Source organism: Macaca nemestrina, chromosome 1 (genome assembly GCF_043159975.1).
Source record: "Macaca nemestrina isolate mMacNem1 chromosome 1, mMacNem.hap1, whole genome shotgun sequence".
In the NCBI taxonomy this organism is placed as follows: domain Eukaryota; kingdom Metazoa; phylum Chordata; class Mammalia; order Primates; family Cercopithecidae; genus Macaca; species Macaca nemestrina.
The window spans coordinates 172,329,814-172,342,727 of record NC_092125.1 but is presented as its reverse complement, the minus strand read 5'-3'; the positions used below and the strand labels follow the sequence as shown (position 1 = coordinate 172,342,727).

At 40.8% G+C, this 12,914-nt stretch overlaps 1 protein-coding gene across 7 annotated transcripts in view; it reads left to right on the top strand.

The window, feature by feature from the left end:
• The window catches only part of LOC105495162 (nuclear factor I A), a 382,111-nt gene that overhangs the window by 258,958 nt on the left and 110,239 nt on the right, over window positions 1–12,914 (top strand). For all 7 annotated transcript variants that reach the window (XM_011764422.2, XM_011764425.3, XM_011764423.2 and 4 more), the window contains one exon: window positions 11,411–11,528. In XM_011764422.2, the coding sequence (XP_011762724.1) occupies window positions 11,411–11,528 (118 nt within the window). The remainder of the gene's footprint in view (window positions 1–11,410; window positions 11,529–12,914) is intronic.

Genomic DNA, 12,914 nt, shown 5'->3' with positions numbered 1-12,914 from the left:
TGTGTGTGCGCGTGTATAAATTAAGAAGGGCCAATTTTAGAATTCATGTTCTATCAACCAATTTATGAGAAGCACCACTCTGGTGACCCTTACGGAGTGAGTAATTCCAATAGAGTAAGAGCATGCCAGTATTAGACCTCATTCCTCTGTTTTAGGAAACCAGAAAACTCTTATTCCTCAGATTTTCAGCCAGAGCCTGTGTTTCTGCATTATTCTAGAAATTGTTCTCCTAAGATATCTCATGGATAGCAGAATCTTTTAAAATTCTCAATCTAACACTGACACATTAGCAACTTTTTAAGTGGCAGACCACACCTGGGTTATCTGTACCAGCATTCTGAAAAGTCGTACTTAGTTTTACAGTATTTTTAAATTTTGCTTTCACTCATATTATGAGTCAAAATTCCCTATGAATGGCAGAAGCATGCTACAGGTCATTACTGACAATGTGGTTTGTTTGGGTTTTTTGAGACAAAGTCTCACTCTGTTGTCCAGGCTGAAGTGTGGTGACACAATCATGGCTCCCTACAACCACCGCCTCCCAGGCCCCAGGGATCCTCCCACCTCAGCCTTCCCAGTAGCTGGGACCACAGGCATGCGTTGCCACACCCAACTATTTTTGTATTTTTTGCAGAGATAGGGTTTTACCATGTTGCCCAGGCTTGTCTCAAACTCCCGGGCTCAAGAGATCCGCCTGCCTTGGCCTCCCAAAGTGCCTGGATTACAGGCATGAGCCAGTGTGCCCAGCTAATAATGTGCTTTTTAATAAACCTTTATTTATGCACTCATAAGCCTCAACTTTTTCATGGTGGATATTCATATCCAGTAGTAACACTGAAAAACTAAAAGGGGTTTTTGTGACTTCCAGAAGCTTAGGAGAAATCCTATATTACCTTGCAGTAGGGCCATTATTGAGATTTGGCTGGAGTACGTTATCATAGCTAACTCTTGCCGATTAGAAGGGCTGTTGGTATTGACCATCTTAGCGTGGCTAGAATGGGGCTGGTAGAGTCCACATTCAGCAAAACCTCACGTAGGTCGAATACTGGAACTGAGCTAATCCAGTCTGTGGTTAATATGAGTACATGTTAATACCCAGGATTTTTCACTAGGTGGAGGAGAAAAAAAATGGAAGTTATTGGTGGAAATATTGAAAACTATTTATTTTTTAGACAGCTGGATTAGTCAATTGTTGGGATAGGACCCTGTTGATACAGTTTGGTTTCCTAACAGCTAATGGTCAAGTAGCCCCAGTGCGCTATTGGTTGTGGGGCTTATGTTTAGCTTAGCCCTTCCCTGGTTTATAGATCACTGTGGGGAAAAGACCTCTTAGGCCATCAAATCCCACCCCTGTCAGAGAAGACTTAATCCCATGACTGAGGCTGTATCAGATATTAAACGGGTACCACATTTGACCTCAACCAAAAGCTAAGATATGATGATACTCTAAAATGCAGAAAATCAATTTCGGTCCCCAAGGCAGAAGGCACTAATGCAGATCAGTCAGCATTGCTAACCCCTCTGTGGACTGCTCTGTTAGACCAGGTGGCAGGGCCCTTCATCCAGTGGAACTCTTGCTGATGCTTGTAAGGTTTAAGACCTGCAAAAGCAGAGAGGCGAGAAGGAGAATGATGAGATAGAAGTTTTGCCACATAAGTGTGGGCGATAATTATTCTTCCATTTAAACTTGTTGAATTTATCTCCCTCATAACTGATGACAAAGGAAAGACAGCAGCACTAGAAATGTGGATTTCACTCCTGTTTCTCTGAACAGATATCTAGGAAATGTCTACATTCAAGCCCTTCCTCTGTCACTTACTTAGTTGCGTGATCTTGACCATGTTACTTAACCCACAGTGTAGTTTCTCGTTTCTAAATGAGAATAATATAAATACATATTCCATAGGGATAATGCAAAGATTAAATGAGTTGAGTCAGGTAAAATACCTAGCACATTGCCTGGCATGTAATAAATGCTCAATAAATATTAGCTCTTAGCTATTTTTCATTAACAAGCTCATGTAATTTTAGTTCAGCTCAGTAAACATTTGGTGCATATGTGTAATATATGAAGCACCCTGCACTGTGTACTGAGGAGAATACAAAAATAAGTAGGAGACAGACTTTTCCTCTGTAGAGTACATATCTAAGTTTCTTGAGATCTAAGACTGAGCTTATTTTATGGCAATAAAATGCCTGAATACACTTAATTTACCAATTAAACTCACAGTAATTATCTGTCAAAGATAAATTATCTTCCTGATTTGGAATGGGGTGGGAAAATGTATCGGTGGATTTTTCCTATTTTAATGAAACAGAAAGATTTTTTGAAAAATGAAAATTCCTCTATTCACCTCCCTTTTCTCCTTCTGCCACCACATATGTATTCCTTAACATGTGTCCACAAGACACGGATGTGTGAAAATAAGGCTCTGTCTGTGTTAGCGGATGCCTTTCATGGGGTTAAAAAATATTCTACTGGCTTTTGGCACCTAATACTACATTTCATAAAAAGCATTGGTTAAATCTTTTAATAGCAGGCGAGTTCATTTTCACGTAGAGGGAAATCCTTGTTTTAGTTCAATGCCTTTTTTTAATGTTCCTGTTTGGAAAACCATACTCTTAGCCTGCGTTTGGTCAGACCTTTTAGAAAGGAAAAGTGGAAAACAGGAGATCAGCACAGGGTTTACAGACCAGAAATCTGCTTGGCAAAGGAGTTGCTGAAGACTGTGGCGTAGAAGCTGCAGAGAAAGTACCTTTATGATTGATTTCCATTCAAGTCAGACTGACTGCAGTGTGGTCATTTTTCTAACCCATAACTGCTCACACTGCAGCAGTCTGCTATCTGCAGGGCGTCTGAATTATAGCAGTCTATGTTCGTGTTACCTCTTACACAAATTACTTACACTGGTTTCTTTTTCCATGCAAATTCATCAGTTTTACAGCCTCTCGTAGCCACAGTCAGGAAACTCTGGCAGAGAGCACAAATTGATAAAATGAGTTAATTTTTACTATACTTATTTTTTTTTCTTTCTAAAAGCCCTTTCTCATAGGCAGTGTTCAGGAAGCATATTACGGTAAAAGGGAGATAACAAAGGAGTTGAATTTTCTTGCCATAAATTACTTTCCAAGTTAATTCCCTTTAACGATGATTCCAGATTTGCTTGAGTTTTCATAGCATTGTGCGTTTTACAACTGTGCCTTTGATAGAAAGAAGAACAAGTATTTTCCCATGTTCAGTCCCTTTGTGCCAGTGACATGAACTTTCTTACAAGATCTTTGCCACTGGAATGCAAAACAACACTAAATTGTGCTGGGTCCATAGAACTGTGTGCTGCTATTGGACTTTTTCCCCCCAGTCTTAAAGTACAAGTTCCCAAAGTCTCACTGAGTGTTTTAGATCATGTAATCAGAAGAAAAATGTATCTCCATTTTTTCATAGTTATAAGTTGGAAATTGAGTTGTTGCCGTTCTTTCATATTCCTCAGTGGCCATACAGATTTGAAGAAGGGACAATAATGGTCAGTCTCTGAAATGTAAGCCCCACAAGGGCAGGGGTTTTTTGTATCTTGTCCACTGATGTTTCTCAAGCATCTGAAATGATGCCTGGCTCACTAAAAGTGCCCCATAAATATTGTTGAATTCCACTGAATACAGCCTCTCCGAGGATATGTACTATTAACCGTAGGTTGGACAAACTAGTCATTTCGTTAATGCTCCCTGCTGGCTTCTGTTGAACAAGTTGGAAACTTAGCACACTGTACTCTCTCAGGCAGAGTAGCTCAAAAATTTGCATAGAAATTTTTTCCATCATCCTCTCTTTCCAACAATGCAAGCCTGAGCAGCTTGTCTCTGGTGGATGGCAGAAGTTCAATAACCACAACCTTATCCAACTACTAATGTGTACAGAAGAGCAGGTCATTAAGAGGGTTGGCTACTAAAATAACCCCTTTCTTCCAGTAGCCTACATTATTATAATGATTCCTTAATAGCAAACCATTTATTAAGAAATGACACAAAGACTACATTCTACTTATGACAGGAAAGAGGCGGGGGTAGAGGATGAATGACTTGGAAATAATATCTGAAGAGACAATTTCCAAAAGTTAACCTTTTGAGAAAAACTCCTCGATAGAGCAAAATACTTCAGATTCATTCATTACAATACTACTTAAGAAAATTGGGGAGCCCCTCCACACGATGTATATGTATTTATAGAATTCTGAGTTTCATTTGGTATTGTTTAAAGTTTAGAGGGGGCAAATAGGGAGGGTAATTATTCACTCTCCTTAATTCAAAGCATATTTATTGATGATCAACTGTGTGCACAAAACTGTGGTCAAAGGGAGCTCTAGGATCTGTAGGATTAAAGGTCATGTGTATTACCTCTGAGTTCATGACCTGGGAGAGTTATTCAACCTCTTTGTGCCTCAGTTCCTTCCTGGTGGTATGGTGAGGATCGGGATTCCCCAGCGCTCAGGCTGCAGATTAGTACCAGTCAGTGGCCTGTTAGAAACCGGACTGCACAGCAGGAGGGGAGCGGCCGGTGAGTGAGCACTACTCCCTGAGCTCCGCCTCCTGTCAGATCAGTGGTAGTGTTAGATTCTCATAGGAATGCAAATCCTATTGTGAACTGCACATGCAAAGGATCTAGGCTGCAGGCTCCTTATGAGAGTCTAATGCCTGATGATCTGAGGGGGAACAGTTTCACTCCGAAATCACCCCCCTACTCTGATCCCTGGCAACATTGTTTTCTATGAAACCGGTCCCTGGTGCCAAAAATTGGCGACTTGTGGTGAGGAGTAAATGGGATGATGTGCTTAAAACCCTTAGCCCAACTTCTGGTTCATAAATGATGCCTAATAAATCGTGATGGTGATGGTGGCAGCAGTGGTTAGTGGTGGTGGTGGCAGTTCGTTTTTGCCATAATTATTATTAGAATTACGGGGCCCAAAGAGTTTCAGCAACTTAAACAAGTAAACAGGTGGTTATTGGCAGGACTGGGAATCTAGACAATCTCTCCCCATCCTAGACTAGCGTTTTTTATGCCCCATGATATCTCTTTATAACCTTCACAATGCATCTCAACCTAGATAGGGAGAAAATGTTACATATGAGACAAAGAGTGATAAAGCCTAGAGTCAATTACAAATGGAGCAAAACTGGATTTCACAATAAATGGAACAGAGAGGCAGTGCTGTGCTTGGTCCAGTCCTGCCCTAACGTCTCCACATTTGATTGGCGGTGGCTGCATCATTTCTGTAGCACACCAGAAGGCAGTTAGTCTTTAACTTCAGAAACCCAATGTGATAACCTGGGTAGGCCAGAATTTATGTGACATTGGACAAATCATTTAACCCTCCACAACTTTTATTAGTTTCTTAATTTTTCAAAAGAAGGACTTAATGCCATTATTAGTTAAAAAGTATACTGCGTTACATATATCTTATTGATGTTTTATATTTGTTAGAAGAATATGATCATTTATTTATGCCCTTTCAAGTGCACAGTTTGGAACAGGTCTTTTAGACCTGTTTGCTCTCCTGGAGGAGTTGTCAAATATCCATTGTAAAAATTATATTTTCTTTCCCAACAGCAGAGTCTTGGCCTCCATTCCCTCCTGCTGGGACACTTGAATCAATCTTCTGATTTCCCTACCTCCAGAATCTTAGCCCCCTTCCAAGCATTCTGAATATGGTTTCTGTGTTAGTCTGTTCTCCTGCTGCTATGAAGAAGTACCCGAGACTGGGTAATTTGTAAACAAAAGAGGTTTAATTGACTCACAGTTCTACATGGCTGGGAAGGTCTCAGGAAACTTATAATCATGGCAGAAGGCACCTCTTCACAGGGCAGCAGGAGAGAATGGGTCCCGAGTAAAGGGGGAAGCCCCTTATAGAACCATGAGATCTCGTGGGAACTCACTCACTGTCACGAGAACAGCATGGGGGAAATTGCCCCCATGATTCAATTATCTCCACCTGGTCCCACCCTTGACATGTGGAAATTACAATTCAAGGAGAGATTTGGGTGGGGACACAGAGCCAAACCATATCAGTTGCCTTATGAATGTTCCCAGGTCTGCAGTGATCTTATTACTTCCCTATTCAGAAACTGTCCTGGATCCCACAGATCACTCACTTTACTAATTTTTTTGTTTTTGTTTTTTGTTGGTTTTTTTTTGAGACGGAGTCTTGCTCTGTCTCCCAGGCTGGAGTGCAGTGGTGCGATCTTGGTTCACTGCAAGCCCCACCTCCCGGGTTCACACCATTCTCCTGCCTCAGCCTCCCAGGTAGCTGGGACTACAGGTGCCCACTACCATGCCCGGCTTATTTTTTGTATTTTTAGTAGAGACGGAGTTTCACCGTGTTAGCCAGCACGGTCTCAATCTCCTGACCTTGTGATCCACCTGCCTCGGCCTCCCAAAGTGCTGGGATTACAGGTGTGAGCCACCGCGCCCAGCCCACTTTACTTCTTATCTCCAAACTTATGCACATACTTTGTCCTTTGCCAAGAAAGCCTTTCCTGTCTCCTGTGCCTCTTTAAATCTGAACCATCCTTAAAGGCTCAGTTTAAGTGCCCACTCTTCCTGGAATCAAACCTTTTTCTGATCTCACAAGCCAATGGGATCTGTGACTCCTTTGAACTTTCCTAGCACATCCATAACATTTTTCCTATGAAATTTAGCATGTTCGGCATTGCATTAGATATTAAGGTATTATTTTAGTATACCACTTAGGTTGTAAACCTTTTGGGGACAGAGACACTGTGTACCTTTTTATTATTTCAAGTTTAAGGCAAATACTATATGTGGGAGTCAGTGTGGTGCAGTAAGAAAAGCCCAGGTTTTGAGGTCAGCGTCCTTACATTTTAACCCTGACTCTCTCTTTTTGTCTTTCTGTAATCGAGGACACGTTATTTAATCTCACTCCAAGCCTTCATTCTCCTCATCTAGAAAATGCATTTTTAAGTTTGAGAATGAAATTAAGTACAGTAAATAAAGTGCTTATCAAAACGTGGCATGATGGGTGCTCCAAAAGGCCTGCCTAAAGCCCACCTCTTGAGTTCTTCATGACCTGTCTAAAGCTCTTTCTGTTCTCCAGATTAGAGATACTGAGAATACCCAACCCATTGCAGGGATACTTTGACAGGGACTGCTCCCCTCAGGCGCGAAGCTTTCTCTTTGGCTGTGACAGTGTCACCGAGTCAGAATCCAACCCGATAAGCCAGCTGTCCATGTGATTCATACCTACAGGCAGTCGCAGGGGGATGTTCCTTGATAAGACTCTTGAAGAAGGCAGAGTTTGGGTCTGTGAATTACTAGGATTATTTGACTCAGGTTATGAAACCCATTCTCATTTCAGAAACTTAGTGATGTTTTAAGACACGCATAACCAGTTTGCCAAGCTCTCAAGTTGCTCATCAGAAGTCAGAGAGACACTTTTGGGAAGTGCCAGGCCACCTGGTGCCATTTGCCACATTACAATTACAGTATACTTAAGTGGTTCACAGGAAGTATATATATGGCCAAGCTAAGCCCATTCATGTGGACTTAATTGTTTTTTAATATCTGGAAGGTGGGCACACCATGTTTACACAGGCTTTCTTTTTCTTCCCCTATTCTGGCTCTCTTGACGTTTAAAAAAGATAAGACAAAAGACGTTTTTCTAGGATAGATAAAGTATTAAATATAAGTGCATCTGGATGTTCACCATGAGCTGGGAGGCCTCTTCTTCTCTCTGTCTGATCCAGTCCCTCACATTCACACTTTGCTCTGTGTTCCTCTCCTTCCAAAAGCAAGGGAGTGAGGGCCAGACAGTGTCCGCCATGCTCAGGAATGAAACGACTTCTCCACCCAGTTGAGGCCTCATCTCCCTTTTGATATTTGTGAAAAACATCTAAATCCAGACCTATGACACTGATTAGCCTGATAACTCTTCTTCAGCTAATGAGAGGCGTGGCTCTCTAATCTCCAGGAAGGCACAAAGCATTAAGTACCTACCGTATGTCAGCCTGCTGGGAATGAGGGTGAGTGATCTAGGCTCATCTTTGAGTAATCTCCCTCGCCTCTCCTCCACGGCCTATTTCATACTGAAAATATCACAAAATTAAAGGGGAAATTATGCAAGTAAATTTAATATAAAAAGCAAATTCGGGGATGACGGTCAGCATTATTAATTAGAACCCTGTTTACACTTATTGTCAAGCCTCACCATTTTTTTTAAATGAAAGGCTCTTCCTCCCTTAGAGCCTGTTACTGAGAGATGTGTTTGAATTTCAGAAAGTAGATGTGAATTTCAGTCTTCGATTTTTTTCAGCAGTGACTGTTTTTATATACTGACAGTTGTGATTAGGGTTTATTCATTGCTATTAATCAAATAACTATTTTTTCTTGGAAATTCTTATATTCCCTCATACCGTCTCTTGATTCCATAGTTCCATTATGGCACCTCAATTCACCTGGTTTCTCAAGTGCTGATCCTGGGAGTTATCCCAAACTCCCCTGTTCCCAGTATTACAACAGTCAAGAAGTCAGCATGTCTTCTTTTTATTTATTTGTTTTCCAAGATTTTTATTCGAGATGGGGTCTCACTCCATTGCCCAGGCTGGAGTTGTCGTGGCATGATCATAGTTAATTGCAGCCTCAAACTCCTGGGCTCAAGTGATCCTCCTGCCTCAGCCTCCTAAGTAGCTGGGACTACAGGCACGTGTCACTATACCTAGCTAATTTAATTAAAAATAATTTTGTGTGTGTGGAGACACAGTCTTACTATGTTGCTCAGGCTGGTCTGGAACTTTCGGTCTTAAGCAATCCTCCCACCTCAGCTTCCCAAAGTGCTGTGATTACAGGTGTGGGCCACCACACATGTGCCCAGCCAGTCAGTACTCCTGAATAACTTATATCAGGCTCCTCCTTTCCATCCTTTGAGTTTAGACCCCATCCCCACTATACCTTGCACAAATGTCCCAGTGGACTCTCTGGTTTGCCGATTATATTCTTCAAGCGCCCCCCACCCTTTCCTCTCCATGCCTACCCTCATGACAGACGGATCTTTCTAGGTGATAAATGCAAATTTGATGATAGCATTCCCGTACTTTGCTGGTTCTTCTTTCACTATTGAATATAACTCAATGCAGCAACCCGTTGCATTGACTAGTGTTTACTGACTGCCTCCTGGTGTCAGGGACTATATTAGATGCTGACAATATAATCTCCAGTTATAGTGGGGTAAGGTAAATGTTTTAATAGCTTATAAACTTGGCAATCTGCTGAATTCAAATTTATGTTCCTTAAAGAAACCTGCCAGATCCCACCGGGCACATGTTGGCTCATGCTTGTAATACCAGTGCTTTGGGAGGCAAAGGCAGGAGGATTGCTTTAGACTAGAAGTTCAATATCAGTCTGGGCAGTATGGTAAGACCCCATCTCTACCAAAGACACTTTTTAAAAATTAGTTGGGTGTGATGTAGCACACCTGTGGTCCCAGCTATTTGGGAGGCTGAGGCAGGAAGATTGCTTGAGCTCAGGAGCTGAAGGCTACAGTAAGTTTTGATCACACCTCTGCATCTGCACTTAGCCTGTGTGACAAAGTGAGCTCTTGTCTCTTAAAAAAAAAGAAAGAAAAACCTACCAGATCCTTCATAATCTGACCGTAACCATCCTTCCTCTTTCCCGTGTATTCTACACTATGTCGTCATACCAAGCTCTCAGAAATCCAGTAAACGTTTTCCGCTGTCTTACCTGGATGCTGTTTCCTCTGCCTAGAAGTCCTCCATCCCTTTCAGTTGCGTAATTCCTCCTTGTCCTTTTAACATTGTTTCCGGGCTTCACATTTTCTGAGGCCATTCCTTGAACTTCTTATCCCCAGGTTGTGTTAAATAACCCCCTTCTTTGCAGCCACTTCAATTTAGGAATGCAGACGGTCCCCCATTTACAATGATTCCACTTAAAATTCTCAGCTTTACGATGGTGGGAAAGTGATGTGCGTTCGGTAGAAATCATACTTCAAGTAGCCATACAGTTACTCTGTTTTTCACGTTCAGTACAATATTCAATCAGTTACATGAGATATTCAACACTTCGTTATAAAATAGGAGTATTAACTGCATTTTCAACTGATGATATTTTTAACTTACGATGAGTTTATCAGGGCATAGCCTCATTGTAAGTTGAGCGCCTGTAGTCCTATCAAATGACTTCTCAGACTTTTAAAAAATTAATCTGTCAGACTTTCCTTTCCGTTTAGGGGTAGGGACCATGTCTTTCATCTGAGTGCCTTCCTCACTCAGCATAGTTCTTGGCAGTCGCAGGCTCTCAGTAAGCATCCATTGGATGAATAAATGTCTCTGGTTCATGATGACCCTTATTATTTCTTCTGATGGATACTAACCTGTAATTTATTTATTCCAGTATCAAATTATGTGGGCTTAGCTCTCAAACCAGTGCCTCCATATAGTATCTGTTTTTCCTGCTTTTACGTAATCTTTCAGAAAGATTATTTGCACTAATAATTTACACCACTAATTTTACGGAGTTGTTTGATAAAATTGGTACTTGTTATTTGTCCATTGGAAAACATTTATTAATCTACTGTCAGAAAGGTATCCAGGCTGAAAGATAGAAAATACAAGGAATCAGTCTCACACAAGAGTCATTTCTGAAAATCACAAATAATCAAAATTAAATCAAAGATCAGAAAATTCTTTTATAAAAGGTCAGCTAATAAATATGTTAGGCTTTGTGGGCCATATGGTCTCTGTTGCAGCTACTTGTCTCTGATGGTGTAGTGGGGCAGCAGCCATAGACAATGTAGAAATGAAAGGCCATGGCTCTGCTCCAGTAAAACTTTATTCATAAAAACTATGGGCCTGCCTTAAATTACAAGTTTGGGCAAATATTCAGTTAAGATGTATGCAAGATGGAGAGGTGATTCAGAGTAAAGAGAAACCACACATTTCATATTAGAAGAAACTGAGAATGGGCAGCTTAGAAAGATGACTTTGTTCTCACCGAAGTTCAAAACAGAATTCCAAAATACAGATGAGTAGAAGCTATCAGGATCAGATAAAGTTAGACAAGCCTAAGGAGTGTTTTGGCTGTTCATTCCAGAAAAGTTTAAGACCAAAATGTGGGGGAAGTATTTTTGTTAAAAGCATCCAAGAATGTTGCAACCTCGGTGACAATTTACTATTACATAAAAAGATGAAAAATATATTAGAAAAAATATGCCTTTCCCGTATAGACTATTTTTAGTCAGTATTCCTTTGGAGTCAGTTTATTACTGATTATTTTCGATTAGCTTACCATATAAATGCAAAAAAAAAAATGTGCTAAATGCAACACTGAAGTATGCTGTCATTGATTTTATATGCACAGAATTTAACTGGTTTTTGTTTGTTTTCTTAATTCTAGCACCAATAGCTGCAGGAACTGGCCCAAATTTTTCTCTCTCAGATTTGGAAAGTTCTTCATACTACAGCATGAGTCCAGGAGCAATGAGGAGGTCTTTACCCAGCACATCCTCTACGAGGTAATTTGATTGGCAGCTCTTAAAGAAGTTATGCTACATGGTTGCACACCTTGATTTTAACTCTGGGGCCGCTATGCATTTAGCAATGCGCCTTTAGTGATAGAAGATACCAAAGTAGTGGGTTCAGCCCCAACAGACTATCGGTCTCATTGAGGAGATAAAGCAAATATGCATGTAGCAAGGTTAAATACACACACACACGTACACACACACACACACACACAGTAAAAAACTGAGCTAAATTGTGTGACACAGGCTAAAAATAGTTAAAGAGAGCTTTATCCAAAAAGAATACCATGGTTCCAGCTCTAAATGTTGGTTAGGGTTGGTGAGATCGAAAGGAAAAGGAATGGAATTCTGGGTGGGGTGAAAAATGAGCAGAGGCATGGAGGAAGGATGGATGATGAACATAACATGTTCTCAGGAAATGAAGGACAAGGCTGGACTGCAGCAAAGGGCATATGTTTTGGCTTGTTTGGCAGGAAGTGAACACTGGTGACAGTCCCAGTGTCATGCCCACAGCAGACATTACAGCTCAGTGCCAGCTCTTTTCCCACTGAGACCCCAGAGCTCTCAATATCCAGTTTACTGGAGTTGCCCTAAAAGATGAAACCCATTTGATATCCTGGTGTGAGATTATACAAATGGAAGCAGTCACTTGCATGACCTCAAGTGAGGATGGGGCCAGACTACAGATGCCATTGTATTGAGAGACCTTAAAAACAGTAAAGCTAGAGTAGTGTAACCTGATAATGTTTCTGGGGTTCTTGCTGTCCTTAAAGTCACAAAGCCAAAATCAAAATGAAACATTTTTGCAAGATTGTGTTGTCTCTAGATAACCTGTACCAGAGGGAAAGGGATTAGGCATTAAACCCACAGTATTCTTTTACAAATTGGCTTTAGCACTGGACTGTGACAACAAAGAATAGAATGGTGCAGAACGATCTTTAATGTTTGTACACTTTGCAGAAAAATGTCTGACAAAGGCATATTCCTCCTAAAGCAAGTACCTGAGTCTTATGATTTAAAACAATGCCCAAATTGTAGAAATTTTCCTTGGTGCACACTCGTTCTTACCTTGCCTTTATATATTTTAAACATCACTACTTTCAAAAAAAATCAACTTAGTCATCACTAATACCTTGAAGACAGTTAAAGAAACAGGTATTCCCTTAGTATAACTACCAAATCCTACCGTCGTCGTTCATGTTGTTTAAATGTTCCCTTTAGTTCTCTGTAGTATCAGCTCCTCAAGGGGACAAAAAAGTCACACATCCAAAGTCTATTTATAATAGAAGAAAGAGATTGTGAATACATTCGGGTGTTAATACATTTTGAGGATTTCGAATGTTTGCTGATGGAAGAGACATTGTGTGTAACTGCACT